This window comes from Clupea harengus, chromosome 23 (assembly GCF_900700415.2).
Source record: "Clupea harengus chromosome 23, Ch_v2.0.2, whole genome shotgun sequence".
In the NCBI taxonomy this organism is placed as follows: Eukaryota; Metazoa; Chordata; class Actinopteri; order Clupeiformes; family Clupeidae; genus Clupea; species Clupea harengus.
In genome coordinates, this window is record NC_045174.1 from 17634406 (window position 1) to 17653527 (window position 19122).

The 19122-nt window shown below is 39.2% G+C and overlaps 1 protein-coding gene across 1 annotated transcript; it reads left to right on the plus strand.

The window, feature by feature from the left end:
- The first annotated feature begins 15802 nt into the window (after nucleotides 1-15802).
- LOC116218812 (interferon-inducible GTPase 5-like) lies at nucleotides 15803-17085 on the plus strand. Its single transcript, XM_031561596.2, has one exon. It carries the CDS (start codon nucleotides 15934-15936, stop codon nucleotides 17083-17085), a length of 1152 nt encoding a protein of 383 aa, XP_031417456.1. The 5' UTR covers nucleotides 15803-15933.
- Nucleotides 17086-19122: the final 2037 nt, after the last annotated feature.

Here is a 19122-nt window from a genome sequence, read left to right on the forward strand (position 1 = left end):
AGTGCCACTCCCTGGCGCCATCAAGGATCCTGATGAAGGAGGATTTGCAAAACAGGAAGGCAGGTATGTTTAGCAGGCACGTGCACAGATAGACCCCTAGTGGTGCTCAAGCACCTGCCCTTTTGCCCTGGATGAGAAAAGTGCCCCTTCTGCTGGAGCCAATTTTTTTCTTCATTCATCAATATTTAAGAATAAAAATGACTCTCTCTGTCATCAATTCCGCCCAAATGTGTTTTGATACATGACGGCAGGGGCGGCCCTAGCACATTTGGCGCTCTAGGCGAGCTTCACTCCTGGCGCCCCCCCCCCCCCCCCAAATAAAAAATATTTTGTTTTCCCCACGAAAACGGAATTGCAACTTTCAAACGCTATTTTGCCCTGTAAGACTGCATTTCTTTCACATAAACACAACAACGATCGCGACAATGAACAAACATGAATTCAAGAACAAATCACTGAGAAAATGTCACGCCTGTGCTGGACTACGCTCCGGCCACGCCCCCTGTTGAACTGTTTATGGACACACACACACCTCCACGTCATCTTCCCAATCGCCTGCAAATAATGTTTTCTTAGTCTTCTGAAAGTGAATCTAAAATGATATAACAAAAGTATGTATTATCATCATTTGTTAAATGTAGCTATTATGTAGTTATTAAGCATTTTGGTGTATTTGGACAGCCTGAAAACAAATTTATCCCAAGATGCATAGCTCTTGATTAGTTGAATCATGTCTAATTAAACTGGCTAGCTCGCTCCACCAAAACTAAAGCTGTCCAAATTTGATTACTCAAATTTTTATGACGCAAAATGACGCAAATTGCGGTACAGCTGAACTTGAACTGATGTTTCTACTGAATGGCAATAACAAGGAACGTCACAAGTCACTGGCAAGCTAGCGTTAGCTAACTAGCAAGATTACATACAAACCATTCGCTAAAGTTGACAACACTTGGATTTTTACCAGTATTCCTCACTTATTGACAAGTTGCCGTGTTTGGCTTTCTTTAATGGGTGTGCTATGCAATGAGTAAGGTATGTGTAGTGTTGTTGCACTGGCTATTGGCTTTATATGTGCGCCTATTTTAATCATGTCTTTTTTTGTATAATGTAGAATAAATGGACATCATTTTTTATATACCCGCCTCTGTGAAATCATTAAAGAACTATGTGACAGGGAGTAGGAAAACGTTCAATGATAAGGTACATCTTTTCTTAACTCCACTAAAGTGCCGCGGGCAATTCACGCATTCGTGAACGTTTTCTTATCTGGAATTCATTCTAGGCTAGAACAGGATTTAAGGATTTACCTTTCTCCTTGGCACGTTTCTTTTCTTCTTCCTTTCTTTTCTTCCTAAATTGCGCCCCGGATGGCTTTTGCCTCTTCATTATTTTGTTCTTCAAAGTTTCTTGAACACACACACTCTAACCAAACGCCTCACTGTGCTTGCATGTTCTGACAACAACAAGGACGTACGTACCCCTTCCGTTTTCGATTTTTGGCTAATTTTACCCTAATGTTTTTTTTTATGTCAAAATATTGGTTGGAGATATAGAAGGGGGCGCAAAAAAAACCCCACAATTCTTGTTTTTCTTTTTGTTTTGTTTTTGCTGGGCGCAGTTTTTTGCGCCCCCCTCTGAGTGGCGCCCTAGGCGACCGCCTATACCGCCTGTAGGAAAAACCGCCCCTGCATGACGGGGCATTTATTTGAGTTCTTGTGATAATTTCGCCCCGACATGCTCCGCGGCGCTCACAAGCCCCACGCGCCCCTCCCTCCTCCTCCTCCACTAAGTGCTCACGCAGTGCTGAGCGCCCGGCCAAACAGCTGCAGCCTACTTCTTCTCTGACCCGCAGCATCAGACAAACAGGTAATGACGTTGTTTGGTGATAAATTAACCACAACATTAGCGCCGCTGAAAACATTACGTCGCAACTGGTCCGACGTTTTCTAAAAAAATACACAAAAGTCACGAAAGCCGTGATTTTAAAGCCTTGTCCAGCTGTTTACTGACGTGTGTCATGTTTAATGAAGAGAGAGAGGGAGAGAGATACAGGCAGGCAGGCAGGCAGACAGACAGACAGACATACAGGCAGGCAAACAGGCAGGCAGGCAGAGAATTTAAGGGCAGTTTTACGGTCCTACAAATTAGACAAGTTCACTAGTTTTGTTTCATTTACAATCGTAATTATTGAAATGAAAGGTAGGTCTGAAGTTGAGCTACATGACAGTATGGTGAGGTATATTGTGGTATATTATTAGTGTAATGCTTCTTATGCTTCAACTCAGTCAGAAAACAGTAAAGAAAAAATGTGTGTGTACTGTGTTGTCAGCTTTACAGAGATAATTTAAGTCACTCTGGATCATTATGCACAACATTGATTTATCTCATTTATAAAATAATAATGCCAAGAAAAGAGAGACTCCAAAAGCAGAAGGACAGGGAACTGCAGCAAGCAGCTCAGGGTAGCAGCTCTCTTTTATCTTGGATCAGGCCATCAACTAGTAAAACAAATAAGGGAGAATCAGTAACCCTACCTGGTTCAGAGGAGCCCATCATGGATGAGGAAGGACAAAGTGTAGGACTGAGTTATGTTCAGGAGATAATTTGAGTTAGTTTGTTAACAAAAATAAATATTAAAGTTGAGAATATCCTACTACTACTACTTTTTTATTTATTTATTTATTATTATTTTTCAATTTCATTAATAATTTTGGCGATGGGTGCCCTTTTTTTGGTTTGAGCACCTGCCCCCCAAAATGTCTGTGTACGTGCCTGGGTACCACATTGGAACAGGGTAATAGATTAGAGGGGAGTTGGGTCTTTCAGCTTTTTTTCTTTGCTGTACAATACTGGTTAAATGAAGTAGCACATTCACATTTTATTTTTATTACTTTATTCCTTTTCTAGTAATCCTGTTGAAGCCTGCATTCAGCTGAGCATTTTTATAGGCTTTATTCATTCATAATCATCTTTCTATAAAAATGTAAGATATTAAGTATTCCCTTTTTAAGGCCTAAGAGGGGTGAAAATGCATTACACAGGTTGTAGTTGTTTTGTTTTTAAAGGACACACCATGGCTGGCTGTGTAGACTGGATTGTAAACGATCTATGGATGAACCCATGTGGTGCTCCAGCATTAGACAGCATTTTAATGAGATGCAATGCAGTTCTTTTGACAATATGATGAAAGGACTAGAACAAAGTCAGTCGATGTACACATGAATTCATTCTTTACAGAATGTGTGTTAGTAGCAGACAATTATACCCAAGAAAGGAATAGATGTTTGAGTAGAGGGTCTACATGTTGAAGATTGGTATGTCAGGAAATTGTTGACTGCATTTCACATCAAGCAGAAAGAGTCGAATGCAGCACAGGATGTTATGAGCAGTAAATAATATATAGTCCCCCTTCTTTTATGTTGCGATCCCAAGAGATGTCCATAACAGTGGTGTTGAGTCTGTCCCAACAGCAAATCAGGAAAGCAAAGGAAGCGTTGGGTGGTTGGAAGCACTAGCTCTGTGGAACAGGCATGAGACAATTTGAGACGCCATTTTGGTTGAGGCTAAAGAGGCATAGAGTAAAAGAAGCATGGTTCCCAATCCATTATTCATTCACAGAAAAGGGTCAGTAATAGGGATGCACCGATACCGATACCAGTATCGGTGCCGATACTTCGTTAAAATACTCGTACTCGTACTCGTTTTGAATTGCCGATACCAAGCACCGATACCACTCATCAGTATTTCACTGCATCAAACTGGCCGGGCTATGCTGACACAAAATGTGATTTATTGTCCTACCTGTCCTACCACTCTCTGCCAGACTAGTAAGTAGCTTATTTGCCGTCTTGTGTTGCATTTGCTTGATGTTTGACTGTGTTAGGAAAGTTTGTCATAGTGTCAAAGTATTTCAGTATACAGGTTTCGCTAAATTTAGCTGCTAGCATCTCGTTAGCGATTAGCAATTCCGTTGAGCTGCCTTAACGGCGATTTGGGCTCATTTTAAGATAAATGACGACGACAGGAGTAAGTCACAGTGTAAGATCTGCACTGCTACGGTGTGGAGGGGCGGAAAGGAGAGTACTTTGTTTAACACAATTAATTTGATTAAACATCTGAAGACACACCATAGTGCTTAGTACACAGCGTTCACTGATGCTAGTGGCGCAAGACCGAAGCAACCAATCTTAACTGACGTCTTGCAAAAGAAAAAAACGAGCACGCACACACAGAGAGAGAGGTAGAGAGAAAGACTGTGCCACATAGGTTAAGTGATTGTTTGTGTACTTGAGCAGGAGATTCTTCTGATCCTTTTGTAACTGAAATGTGCTCTTGTGCTAATCTAGTAATAGTTCTGTTCACTTTTTGTTAAGCAGACTGTGTTGTTAACTATGCAGCAATGGTTATATATATATATCTGGTTATATTTGCATTTTGTCTAATGTGATGATATTGTCTGTTTGAAGGCTTTTTTGTGTGTTAAAACCAGAAAGCTCTGTTTATTTTTGGCTTGGGATAGCCTCCTGTTAATTTTGTACTATAGGCTTGACATAATCTGCAGAGGATAAAATAAAATCTGCCTCCAAATTAATTGCACTTTCATGGAGACCAAATCTAAGAAGTATCGGTATCGGTACTCGGTATCGCAAGTACACGAATAAAAATACTCGTACTCGTATCGGTTTGTAAAAAAGTGGTATCGGTGCATCCCTAGTCAGTAAATACATAGACTTATTAGATTTGACAAGAAACTCAATGAGACGCTCAACTAGCAACAGGTTGAAAAAATTAGATTAATCTACTGACCTAATATCCTTGAGAAAAAGCAGTTGTTAGATGTCTGTGTGTGGTCAGCATCTTTGCCTTATTCTAACCCAGTGGTTCTCAAACTTTTTCTGTCATTTCCCACTTTGAACAAGGGATCCTTTTCAAGCCCAACCTGTCCCTCGTCGCTCCAATAAAACTTTAGGCCAAGCAAAAAATGTTCACATTTATTGAAATAACGAAGTTCTAAAGCTTAATCAATAACAAATAACATCAGTTCAAAAATAGAGAAAATCAATAACAAATAACATCAGTTCAGAAATAGAGAAAAGTGCAATGGTGTCAATCAATCAAATCAAATGGGCTCAGTTCCAAAGATAAAGAAAAGGGCCTACGATGCAATTGTGTTATCAATGGTAGGCCAAGCTTAGAATCTCCCTTTTACGTCGCTTTGGCTAAAAGCATCTGCTAAATGACTTAATGTAATGTAAAATCGTCAAATTTATTGAAATTTTTAATTTTCTGTAAGGTTGATTTTTTTTGGGTGGATCAGCTGTCTTTTTCGCCACTGGTACTGAATCGCCAATCTTGTATTTCGTGTCACAAATTCATAAATCCATTACGTCAATATTAGCCTATCGCCCACCACACTTTCATGCAAAGTTTTTTTTTATTTTCCCGCTGCAATTAATACCCCGATGTCAATCAAAATTTTCGCACTATGGTTCCAGGTCACATTTTCCGGTCCCACATTTAATGTTAATACAGTGTTGTATGATGGTGCGGCTTCTATAATGTATAATGTATTATGGAGCAACACGTAGGCTACAGGGTGGGTGTGGTAGAGCGAGAGAGAGAGAGCGAGCGAGCAAGCAAGAGAGAGAGATAACGGGGATGCACACAGATAGATCAGATGTAGCGACCGGAGCAAAGTTATGTTGCTGTAATGTTGAACTCTGCAACCAGTGTGGAGAATAAATCCTCTGGCCAAATCAAGTTGCCATTTATTTGCTCATCAACCGCAGACCAAGGGAAAGGTAGATAACCCCAGAGTTTAGACTATAGAACACCTCGGCCCTGGAGCAGTAAACAAAAGTCTCCCCTGTAATCTCCGACTACGATTAGCAAGAAAGGTTAACAACAGGCTAATTACAGTGCCTGAAATGCCCTGTATTGTTATCCGGTGGCTTCTTATACTTATTATTATTATTCTTTGTACCAAACTTCGGCGCTTAATTCAGCTCGAACCACTTAACGTAGAAACTTCGTTCAAACTTTGTCACGTAAGTCTTGCTAAAGGACGCTTATGCTATGTATTTTTTCATTTTTCTGAACTTTATACTTTTTAAGATATCAAAGAAAAACAAATACAAATTTTCCCATTGACTTACATTGGGCCATTGTGACGTCATAATAGGGTCATTAAACTGGCTTGCACCTGTGCTTCACTGACGCCTGCGCCAATTCCAAGCTCCTCTTCTCTCTTACCCCTTTTCCACCAAAGCCGGGCCGTGCAGTTCTTCCGTTTTCCACACAAAAAAAGCTGGCTCCGGTTCCAAAAAACAGGTTCGAAGTCAGCACCAGCTTTTAGGTGGGCCAGAAACAAGAACCGGTGACGTCGGGTTCGTCCCGAGGTTATGGGCGGAGCTACCACACCAGAAACAGAAATTTTCTCCAGATGTGGTGATTAACTCTCACCCTATGTTTGTTCACTGAGGCCAAGAACCAGAGCAGCTAGCAATCATCTGGACTCCACGCTATTAGTTTCCAATCACTGATGTTTTTTAGCTATGCACATTTCTTGTAACTCTTGTAACTCATTTTAAGCTAATTTATACGTATCTCTCTCTGTCACTGTTTCTGGCAAGTGGTAGCTCACTCAGGGGTCAGAAAGATAAATACAAAACACATAAAACACATCAAACAATACCACATTAAGATTACACCGATACATCCACCATTCTACATGTCTTGCAACACATCTGGGTTCTCAAACAATAAGCAACTCATGTTGATGTTTCCACAGTAATGTTATCTAAATTACATATTAGCAAAGGTGTGAATATGCATCAGAGAAAGTTAAATTACAAAAAAAAAAAATCTGCAGAAGGATCAGTATCACACAGAGCAAGCAGTCTGTGAGAGTCCGATTAATTCTCTCATAGGCAGATTAATTCTCACTCCCGTTCACTCTCTTCTTTCAATCACTCTGGCCATAAATTCCTACTCTTTTTATCCACTTTTTTGTCAGCCTTCTTTTACTTTACAGTCCTCCATCCTCCCTCACACTCCATCACTCTGCTTCACTCCATTTCTGTCCTTCTTTCAGTTTTTTCCCTCTTCACTCTCTCTATCCACAGCCACTCTCATTCATTCTTCTTTTGTTATTCTTTCACTCTTGTTCACTCTTATTACCTTTCGTCTTCCTTTCTTAACTTTTGCATTTCATGCACTTGCATTTCCTTCAGGAAATGCATATTGTAGTTCATACAATACAATGCTTAATAGGCTAATTAATACAATATTTCTTTGTTTGGGTGTGGTTGTTTAATGCGATTGGGGTGTATGATCGTTATTGTCTGTAAAGGAAGGGAAAATCCTCCGTTCATCGCGTCCATTTGCACCCCACCTCTCACGTCTCTGCGCCCCACCAGTCATCATCTTTCAGCCCTCCTGATGCAACTTGTTTGGCTGCTGCAGCACCTCATCTTTGGGTCGAAAAAAGTGTTTTTCCTCAGCCGAACATCCCACAAAATGGTGGCCATAAAGCTTAAGCTGCGCCACCATTAACCCAGCTTACATCACATGTCATACTTTGCTGAAGTACAAAATAAGTAAACAAAATAGTGGCAAGCATGGCTTTAATGATAAGCCATGCTGAATGTGACATCAGAAAATGGGAGGTAAACTATTGGGGGAGATAAAATTATAATATCTCTGATACTTCCTTGTAAACATCAGACTCTCCATGCACAGGCATTACTACTCAACTAATCTCAGAACTCAGAATCTTCTTAAAGAGACTATTTTATAATTAGTTGAATAAATTATCCACAACATATCTGGCTGTCACGAACAGGATAGGAAGAAGGACGAAGCTCCCAGAGCACAAGGGGTTGGGGGACCGGCAATCGTCAGAACATAACAAAAACTTGGCCAAAATAAGGTATGAAAATGTTGTTCTTGCCAAATATAAGATCTTAGTGCCCGATCCAACACAATTCTCCTAAAGAGGAACTGTTACAAGTCCAAAAGAACATTTTGTGTAATACTGAAGAGAAAAGTGGGTAGAGTGGCAGTCTGAGGAGAAAACGTATACGACACATTATAGGCTGAGATTGTTGGAAGACTAACAGGACTGCGTGGGCAGTGTGTAGACAGAGTGATATTTTTTTTTAATAATCATACTGTGATCCCACAACACCAGAGGGAGAGAGAATAGTGGTATCACAAACTTTAGATTGGGGCAAATTGACGGACCGAAAGTGAGTAAGATGGTGTGAATAAAAACACCCTGAGCTGAAGTGAAAATGTACCTGATAGGGAAGAAAGAGATAGGAAAACTACAGATGGCACACAGAAACAAACACAGTGCCACTCCCTGGCGCCATCAGGGATCCTGATGAAGGAGGATTTGCAAAACAGGAAGGCAGGTATGTTTAGAAAGGGGAATCAACAAGAGGAACTGACAGTGCTGGATATATTCGCAAGAGTAGGACAGAGAGCTCAGAAAATAATGCCACACCCTCCTCTCATGCCAACAGCCCCACAATGCACACTGGTGAAGTTCACTGGTGAAGCAGATGCCTCCCCTGGGGTGACGGAGGGTCTGGAGAGAAAGGTGGAGGATCTAGCAGAAGTAATGAAAATGTAGTGAACAAAGGGGGTGAAGTCCCCCTCCCCCTTGCCCTTCTCCAACACCTTAATTCAGTGGTTGCCAGGGGATCTATTAACGTTCTATTAAACGTTTATTGTCCATTCCCACACAATACCATAACACTTAGTCAATGCTTCATAAATGCGTAGCCTAAAAAGGTAGCCTGTGTGTGTGTGTGTGTGTGCTTACATGCGAGGAGAGGGTGTAGTATTTGAGCTTGAAATGCCCATCCCACACAACTTTTAAATGGCTAGTAGGCTTGCACCACAACTACATGGTATTTAGTTGAATAGGATGATGTAACATTGAATAATACATCATAATACTAGTGGGATAACTGAAAAAGATCTCACTCTATAATGGTGGCAATTCTTTTGAAGAGTTATTTTGTCGTTCTACCCATTAGTAGTTTCTTTTCTCCTAATTACCCAAGTCATCAGGAACCACATCAGGTCTGCTGCCATGTGCACTTCTTGCCATGCTGTGACTCTAGTGTAGCCCATGCATTGCTGTGTTGCTTGAAGCTTTCTTCACATCACATCAGAGTTCTTGCAAAGAACTTTCTATAGCTTCACATAGTAATTACTTCAGTAAGACTGTCGTGGAAACGGATTTCTTCAATAGCCTCCTATGAGTTTAAACTATGTGCTATGTGCTATACTGTTATTCTACATACAACCTCTTTAATGTCTATAGAAGGAGCATACTATCTTTTGAAACCAAACATGGGCATAAAATCATGAATCTTTTAAAAACCTTTCCACTATTACTTAAGTTTAAAATACCCAGTATTTTTTATCAATTTAAAAATAAGATGGATAATATAAGGAATTTTAAATCTTTAATGTACAAATGTACACTTTTGTACTGGAGTTTCTTGTCCAGATTGGACCATATAGTCCAGTAGGAGGTGACCGAGTAGTGAATCACATCAAAAAGCTCCTACATTTTTTTTCTTCTTGCAAGATGTTATCCCTCAGTGCTTAAACACTTTTACATCTTTACTCTCTGCCGTTCTCATACAACATTGCATTTAATCCTTTGGGATATTACTTCCTATGTTAATCACATGAAATCATGATGCAGTATTGTAATTTCTATGAGTAGTTCCCAGGCTTTTCTATGGATAAGTCTATTGCTTCTTATAATTCATTCAGGATTTTGTCATTAGTTAACATGAATAAGACTTTATGAGAACTATCTCAGTTGTTAGTTAATGTGGAGTATATTTAATGTAACATGAAACCAGAGAACAAGAAAATGAAATGTGTGTGAACTGAAAACTGGTCAGTAGATGTCCCCTTCCGCCCCAACCACCTCCTACCAGTCATGCATCCTCAATACACTGCTTGCCAGTTTGTGACTACATTACAAGAATTTCCCTCACAAGAATTATTTATCTTGGTTGGTTGGTGTGCTCATGGTTTGTTTTCATTCTTCTCCCTTTTTAAAATAGTCACCATTGTTTTGTGACATCTTTTCCCATGAACTCCACCCCTCAGTGACACTCCCTTTAAAGTTGCATATCTGTCAAACCTTTTGTCCTGTGCAGAACACATTTGCAGGCAAAGGCCTTAACCTGTCTTAATATCTCGATCAAAATTCCTTTCCATTTGTTTCACATAATACCTGAAAATCATTGCGTGTAGTAAGTACACCAAAATCATTTCACTTCCTACCATATTCTTGTTTTTCAATACATTAATGTTCTAATGTATTAGCAGCCCATACATTTGGCAGAAAATATGCAGTATCCAGAATACAGCAATTATGCAAAACACAAGCCTCTCTTTTGGTACTTTAACTCTATAGTGATCTGCATTCACTAGAATAATGACCGCCCTTCCAAGTTGATCCTCTGCCCAAACAAAAGGAACATTGAGGAGAAGAGAATATAATGATATAATGATATAATGATACACAACACACGTAACTGCAAACCCCCCCATAAACATCAAAGTCAATGTCTATGATATTACTGCTAATGCCAGGCAGAAAGGGTCTTGCTGACCAAGGTCATCTAAATGCTTATAGGCCAGGGTGGTCTATAGTGAACGAGAACTTAATAAATTATTTATCAAGAGAGATCTTAAAGAGAACAAGAAAATGAAATGTGTGTGAACTGAATACTGCTCAACAGGGTTTCCCTCAGTGTTAGGTCTGTCAAACCTTTTGTCCGGTGCAAAACACATTGTCACGCAAAGGCCTTAAATGGTCTTAATATCTAGATCAAAATTCAATTTTTTTGTTTTTATAATACGTTAATGTTCTAATGTATTAACAGCCCATATATTTTTCAGAAACTATGCAGTATTCAAAATACAGCAGTTGCAAAACACAAGCCTCTCTTTTCTTACGTTAACTCTTAGTGATCTGCATTCACTAGAATGATGACTGCCCTTCCAAATTGATACTCTAACCCAAAAAAGGCCATTATTTTTCATGGCTCCCATGAATATGCTTTTCAGTAGCAGATATGCTGAGACTTCAACTTTCATCATTGTCTTTGAGATAGGATGAACTTTTTTACCTTAGCAATCTTAAAGTGAACACATGCAATGCTTCTGTATGACATAGTCACCACAGTAACTGTCTACTTGCAGCTGTGCAGCTTCTGGGACAATGGAAAGTTTACCACCAATAGTAATTTCATATTTGTCTCAGTACAGAGGCTTTTTAGACTAGAAACTATGACTATCACCTTTAGAATGAGGGAGACTGTGGAGGTGGTGAAGGGTGGGGGATTACACCACTCCTAAGGCTACACCCACATGCTTTTAAAAAAAATACATCAACACCTTGACAAAATCACTGCTGAATATTCAACAGACTGCAGTTAGAATCACCACCCCAATTTGATCTCCACCTTCAGTCATTGGATTTGTTTAAAAATCTGAAACAGGTGTGTCCAGAAATAACTTCTGTACTGAAGACCACTTTCCCTGACTACTATCAGCATTAGTTTGGACAATAGCTGAAGACTTTGACAGCGTAAGTTTAACCACCCTTTGTAACCACACTAATTATTTTGCAAGTCAAATTCAAATTATGTATAGTCATTAACTTAATTAACCCGAACTTCTGTAAACATGGATCACACTAGTATGTGTAAATAGACAGTATGAATATAATCATTAATTTGGTAACTTGATGTTTAAAGTAACAGTATATAGCAATTGTACTTTAGGGTTAGGTTTAGCAATTTTACCTTAAGATAACATCTTAAAAAGTTGGGGGCTACAAAGACGTTTAATATGGAGAATGGCTTTTGTGCCATTGCCATATCAGGGTCCGTAGGCATCTTACTGCGCTATGTAAGTTTCTGGAAGCGGCCCGAGTAGTAAGTAACTTATTTACCATCTTGCTTTGTCTTTGTTGCACTTGTTTGATGACTGTGTTAGGAAAGTTGTTGACTCACTAGTTTGTCATAGTGTCAAGTGAAATAACGAGAGGAGTTTACCATTGACCCAGCTTACATCACATGTCATTCTTTGCTGAAGTACAAAATAAGTAAACATAATAGTGGCAAGTTGCCAAGGGGACGATTTGCTTTAATGATAGGTCATGCTGAATGTGACATCAGAAAATGGGAGGTAAACTTTTGGGGAAGACTATAATAACTCTGATACTTCCTTGTAACATCAGACTCTCCATGGATAGACTCCCTTTGTTGATCTCCAATAAAGGCATTACTACTCAACGAATTTCTAAATTCAGAATCTTCTTAAAGAGACTTTATTTTATAATTAGTTGAATAAATGATCCACAACACATCTGGCTGTCCGGCATAACATCCCAAAAAACTTGGCCAAAATAAGGTATGAAAATGTTGTACTTGCCAAAAATAAGATCTTAGTTCCACCATACCCGATCCTGCAAAATTATCCTAAAGAGAAAATGTTAAATGTCTAAAAAGAACATTTTGTCTAACACTAAAGAAAAAAGTGGGAAGAGTAGCAGTCTGAGGAGAAAACGTTTATGACACATTATAGGGTGAGATCATTGGAAGACTAACAGGACCGCGTGGACAGTGTGTAGACAGATGGATATTTTTTTATTAATTAATAATTTTTTTAAATAATCATCCTGCGATCCCTCAACACCAGAGGAAGAGATAATAGTGGTAGCACAAATTTTAGATCAGGGAAGATTGTGGATAGAGCCAGAGGGGCCGAAAGTGAGTAAGATGGTGTAAATAGAAGAACCCTGAGCTGAAGTGGTGAAAATGTACCTGATGGGGAAGGAAGAGATAGGAAAACTACAGATGGCACACAGAAACAAATACAATGCCACTCCCTGGCTCCATCAGGGGTCCTGATGAAGGAGGATTTGCAAAACAAGAAGGGGATGTTTAGAAAGGGGAATCAACAAGAGGAACTGGCAGTGCTGGATATATTTGCCAGAGTAGGACAGAGAGTGTTGTGTCAGATTTGTAGGTTTGAGATAAGGAAAAAACTCTGTTTTCTGACCCGATTAAAACTCATTGTTCTTGTTGGTTTCGGAAGACGTCTTCAGTAATTTCAGCAAACCGGCAGAGTGTGGAGCAAAAAAGGTTTATTTTGCCAGTGCAATACCAACATCATAAACCTGAGCAAGCCGCAAGACTATACTGCTATTACAATGGTTTGAACATCCTTTTATACATTAGCTTGGCCTTGGTGCTTATCCTGTCACCATATATCACTTAATATTAATTGGGCCTGTATGACCGCGGCTATAGCTATGGCATGACAGTGAAACTTTTGAAAACCTCTGACCCTTTGGAGACTACAATACAGGCCTTGAGGGATGGGTCTTGGGCCACCTGCACCCAGATGTGCTCTAAGTAACCTCTAGGTTGGAATCATGCACTGTACTTAGATGAACTCAAAGTTGAATCTATGCCAAGTTAAGAAGTTTTGCCCAGTAACAGGGTTGATTTATCTGGTCTTCAGACCTTCCGGCCTGTATGTAGTGGATCTCTATAGTCCTTGATGTACTGATTCCTTACGCTCACTGTGCCCAGCCCTATATTTGAGCACAGATTGGGCATTCTAACTAATTTTATAATAGCACAATCTTTTTGACAATGATGTTTTTGTGTCTATCCCAGTCATTATGTTGATTTGCTCGTGTTCCATTTATAATGACCTTTTATACTGAGTGTTAATAATCTACACACTGGTTAATATACACGAGTACATGAAATGTTCTACTTATACTGGTTATTACATGAGTTAATAATCTACACACTGGTTAATATACATTGATTAATGAGTTTACATTTTTTCCACCACAAGAGCTCAGAAAATAATGCCACCCCCTCCCATCATGCCAACAGCCCCACATCTTGTCTCCACCCTGGCTATTTCCCTCTAAGTCAGTCTGCCCTTTGAGTGAAACTTTTCATACTTATGAGTTCATCCTTGTTCACCAACTTAAAAAATATCCTACACTGTCGATCTACATATTTTTTCCCTTGCCTTAACGTGAAAGTTACACTCCTAACATTTATTTTGCTTTAGTGATATCAAGTTTTATAATCATTCTTAGTAGAATTAGTAGCGACTAAATAGAATATTTGTCCTTATTCTAAACAGGGTAAATACAATAATGGATTTAACTGATTATGAACAGCATATTCTGAATTCTCTCTCCGGTGATGTCCCCAATACCCCCAAGTTGTTTTCTTTTGTCTAGTGGCGATTCATGGAGAGGTGGTAAAGCAACTGTTTTTAACAATCCTTGTGTTGTAGCTGTAGTTGTTCATGGTTACGGTTAATTTTGGTCTTTCAAAGGAGCCCTTGAAGGAAGTACTAATCTGTGTGCCGTTTCTTTTAATGGGAACTTCCAGATCGATTTGAATATGACAGGTACCACATTGGAACAGGGTAATAGATAACGGGGGAGTCGCGTCTTTCAGCTTTTTCACTTTGCTATTCAAAACTGGCTAAATTAAATTAAGTAGCACATTCACATTTCATTTTGATGACTTTATTCCTTTTCTAGTAAACACGTTGAAGCTTGTATTCAGCTTAACATATATCACTATATTGTTGTATAATATATTACTTAACATGTCATTTTTTATGAAATATGTTTTCACATGCTCATACTGTACTTTTCATCTCTTTTTTTTTATTTTTTTTAACTACACTAAGTTTTATGAACTGGCGGAACCCCCCAGCTTGTCCAAAAGTCTCTGGTACCATGTACCACATTTCCCTCAATGTTTAACAGGGATTTCTTTACCTTTGCTTTAACATTACTGTACAGGTTTGGTCCAACTGTACTTGAGAAATGCATGCATGAGGCTATCCTGTAGTCTGTAAGTCTAGTGACAGTTAGGAGCTTACGGCAACCCGTGTTTTCAACCACTGACTAGGGCAAGGTCCTGGCAAATCATTTAGATTATGTGGCTTATCTTACCCTCCATGATGTGATGGGAAGAGTTTTTGTATTTGTCTAGTTTTGCTACCGATGTGTCTTGTCATTTCTCACAGGTTATCCCAGAGCAACTTCTCATTCACTTGACACCATTGGATATGGAGGTTTTGTAAAATGTCTTAAGAAAAAGCTTGAAAGGAAGACATTCATTTACAATACTAGCAAAAAGTGTTATTTAAATATTTACTTCCACTCAAACACCCATCAACACCTTGACAAAAGCACTGTTGAATATTCCACCCCAATTTGAGATCAACCTTTATTGGATTTGTTTAAAAATCTGAAACTCAGTTCACTCAGACACTGATACTTCACTAACAGGTGTGTCCAGACATAACTTCTGTGCTGAAGACCACTTTCCTTGACTACTATCAGCATTAGTTTGGACAAAAGCTGAAGACTTGACCGCGTAAGTTTAACCACGCTTTCAAACCACACTTTCATTCTTTTACCATCATAATAAAATGAAGGTTATTAATTGTATCAAACTGAACTTATGTAAACACAGATTACACTAGCGTGTGTAAATAGTCAGTATGAATATAATCATTTATTTGATAAGTGGATTTTCAAGGTTTCCAAAATTATAAAAAAAAGCCACCACACAAACAGTGTTAATGCAATATTATTGTATAGGCATATTTCAGCTACAGAGCCCAGATGTTTCTACAATAAAAACTCACTAAAACTCATTTCAAGCTTTAATAAGGCATCAAGTTCAGTTTTTGAGCTGTAATCATGATAACCTGAGTCATCGACTCATTGCGTGCACATTTCAGATTTTGTCAACATCAGAGATTTCACTTTGCAAAAACAGAACATGAAATAATATAAGACGTTACCTTCCGTTTTCCTTTTAGATCATGGATAATCAACAGGAGGATCGCCGTGCTTTATTCAATGATTCTGGTGAACCGACCTGGGAGCGGGCCTTTGCCAAAGCCAGAAAAGTAACTGATAGGTTAGATAATGTCACCCTCAACATTGCTGTGACAGGGGAGAGTGGGTCAGGAAAGTCCTCCTTTGTTAATGCCTTCAGAGGTCTTCAAGATACTGATGAAGGAGCTGCAGAAACTGGAGTCACAGAAACCACCATGGAGCCCACCATGTACCCCCACCCAACCATGCCCAATGTGAACTTATGGGACCTGCCAGGCATAGGGACCCCAACCTTCAAAGCAGAAACCTACATGAAAGATGTCAAATACCAAAACTATGACTTCTTTATCATAGTAAGTGCATCAAGATTCAGGGACAATGACTTGATGCTGGCAAAAGAAATCAAGAAAAAGATGAAGAATTTCTACTTTGTTCGCACAAAGACTGATAATGATGTAACAAACGAAGCGATGAAGGGAGTAACAGAAGAGGAAACACTTAAGAAAATACGGAACAACTGTCTGGGAAATCTCGGCCCATTGGAATCCCCTCCTGTCTTCCTCATTACATCCCGTAACCTGAAAAGGTTTGACTTCCAGGAACTGGTAAATAATCTGGAGAGAGACCTTCCAGCTGAGAAGAGAGATGCTATGGTTATGAGTTTGCCTGTTTATTCCAAGCAGTCTCTTGACAGGAAATACAAAACATTCATGAATATAGCATGGGCTGTGGCCATCACATCAGGTGCCATAGCGGCAGCCCCAGTACCAGGTCTGTCACTAGCTTGTGATGTTGCCATGGTAGTGTATTTCTTAATCAAATGCTACTATTCATTTGGTCTAAATGATAGATCACTTCAAAAGTTATCAAAGAGAGTAAACAAGCCAATACTGGAAGAGGTTAAAAATTCATCACTTGTCAAGGCGATTGCTGGAAAATCATTGCTTGTAGCAGAAATGGCAGGAAGACTCAGCGTAGAAGATGTTATTGAGGAACTGTGCAGCCTTGTGCCTGTTGCTGGCAGCATAGCAGCAGCTGGAGTATCGTTTGCTACCACACGATCTGTGCTCCTAGAAGGGGTAAATGAACTGTATAGTGTAGCCAAAAGGGTGATTGAAATGGCAGAACTAAAGTAGAGTAAAGCAAACCTGTGACCCAGGCTGAATGGTGTGGAAAGGTGACCATGTTTATGATTTGTTCCATGATATGTGAATGAATAGCTATGTAACTATGTTTTACAACAATATTGGGGATTAATTTAAGTTTCCTTTGTCAACAAGATATAGAAGTCTCAGGCTGAGGGGCTGGAGAATCAAATGTGTTTCATATGCAAACAATGTGCACATTGTGAATTTATCTGAATTAAGGACTAATTAATTTGCTTGAGTTGTCTTTTTAGATCTGATTCATTTTTTGCATGTTCTAACCATGATCCATGGGGTGCTATAGACATGATCAGAGTGAGGCCCATATTCAGACCAGGAGTTTGAAGCCCAAGGCCTTGCATTTATGTTGTTGTCTGTAATTACCTTTTCCAGCAATTTTTTTTTTATATTGTACATAGTAACACTGGAAATGCAAAAGATGCTTTGTCTATGTGCAACACTTTGGACCACAGTGTATAAGGGGGGGGGGGGGGAAACAGAATAAAAGTGTATTTGAAAAAGTACTGGACTGCTGTGTTTTTATATTGAAGTCGACTGTAACAGGTTTTGTGCACATTGCTGGTATTATAGCACCATCTACAGCAGGGTTGGGCAATTCATTTCCCCAAGGGGCCACATGAGATAGTGGGACTGTTGTGAAGGGCCGGACCAATAGGCTGAACTCAATTCTGCTCAATATAAGTTGTATCTCTTTATAGAAAAACATTAAATTGTATGGTTTTGATTAACTGCTACTGGTAAAAGTAGATGTTACATTTAGGCTATCAAAAAAAATTGGTGCAGGCATAGTAAAAACGGCAACATTATTTAATCAACATTAACCTAAACAATTTTGAAAATGAGCATGTTTTTGCAGTATTAAAGGTGTTCCCAGACGATCAATACACATGGCACACACACACACACACACACACACACACACACACACGAGAGCAAGCTTGCAATGCAATAGTATAAGTATACAAATTAATAGTTATCAATTTTTATCAGCGCAAATGGTCGCAGGCACACCCACACGCACGAATGTAGGCCTACGGAAATAAAAAAATATCTTGCTTATTATACTGTTACTTGCCAAAACAATAGAAGACATTTATTCAAAATACCTCTTTTTAAGGATTTTGTTGCCGTTTAGTTCTTCACGCAAATGCAAACTTTCAGTTACGTTAAATGACCGGACTACTTGCGTTGCGGAATGATATGAAAGATGTGAATTAGAAGCACAAAACCCGTTGCCAATGACAGCAGTCATACATATTTCGCAGCAGTGAATTTACAGACCTGCCAACGTTGGGATGGCCCATTCAAATCAACGGAACTTTTTGGAACATTCTGAAGAGCCGTATAATAAGTACAGGTATTTACGTTTGATTCCTAATTTACAATTGACCTCCGCAGCCAACGGGCCGCAAATAGCCCTTGGGCCGCACTTTGCCCAGGTCTGATCTACAGTGTAGTTCATGCCAATGTGGTTAGCGCCCCTAGTGGTGTTGGATAAACTGTAGAGTGTAGCCAAAAGCCTGCTGCAAATGGCATTACTAAGAGTATTGCAGTCAGCTCATTTGATTCAGACCTAATGTTTTGAAATGCTTTGTGAGGTCTAGATTTAAATCTTCATATCTAATTTAGATTTAGATGACATTTAGGTTTTTAGATATCTTCCATTGTGTGTGAATGCTCTGATGTGTCCACACCTCCAAAACTGGAAATGAACAGAAACCTTCTGTGTGTTGTAAACATGATACAGTGTATGCTGCTTGATGAGGAGGATTATCAGATATTGTTTTATATGAAACTGATGAAGGAGAGAATTATGGGTCCTTCAACTGTACAATCTTCAGCAATTATGTCCACTAAATGAGAAAATCAAGCTTTGTAAAGGGCCATTTAAGAAATGTAGGGCAATGTAGTCAAAGCATAGCCTACTCGTGTTCTATTCGTTTAAAGGAAAATATACAGTCTTTGATTGTAATCCATTGCACTTTTAGGCAAATTCATTGAAATTCT

Bases quoted from the DNA above. Each gene is read 5' to 3' on its own strand.
- LOC116218812 (XM_031561596.2), top strand. From the start codon at position 15,934: ATGGATAATCAACAGGAGGATCGCCGTGCTTTATTCAATGATTCTGGT.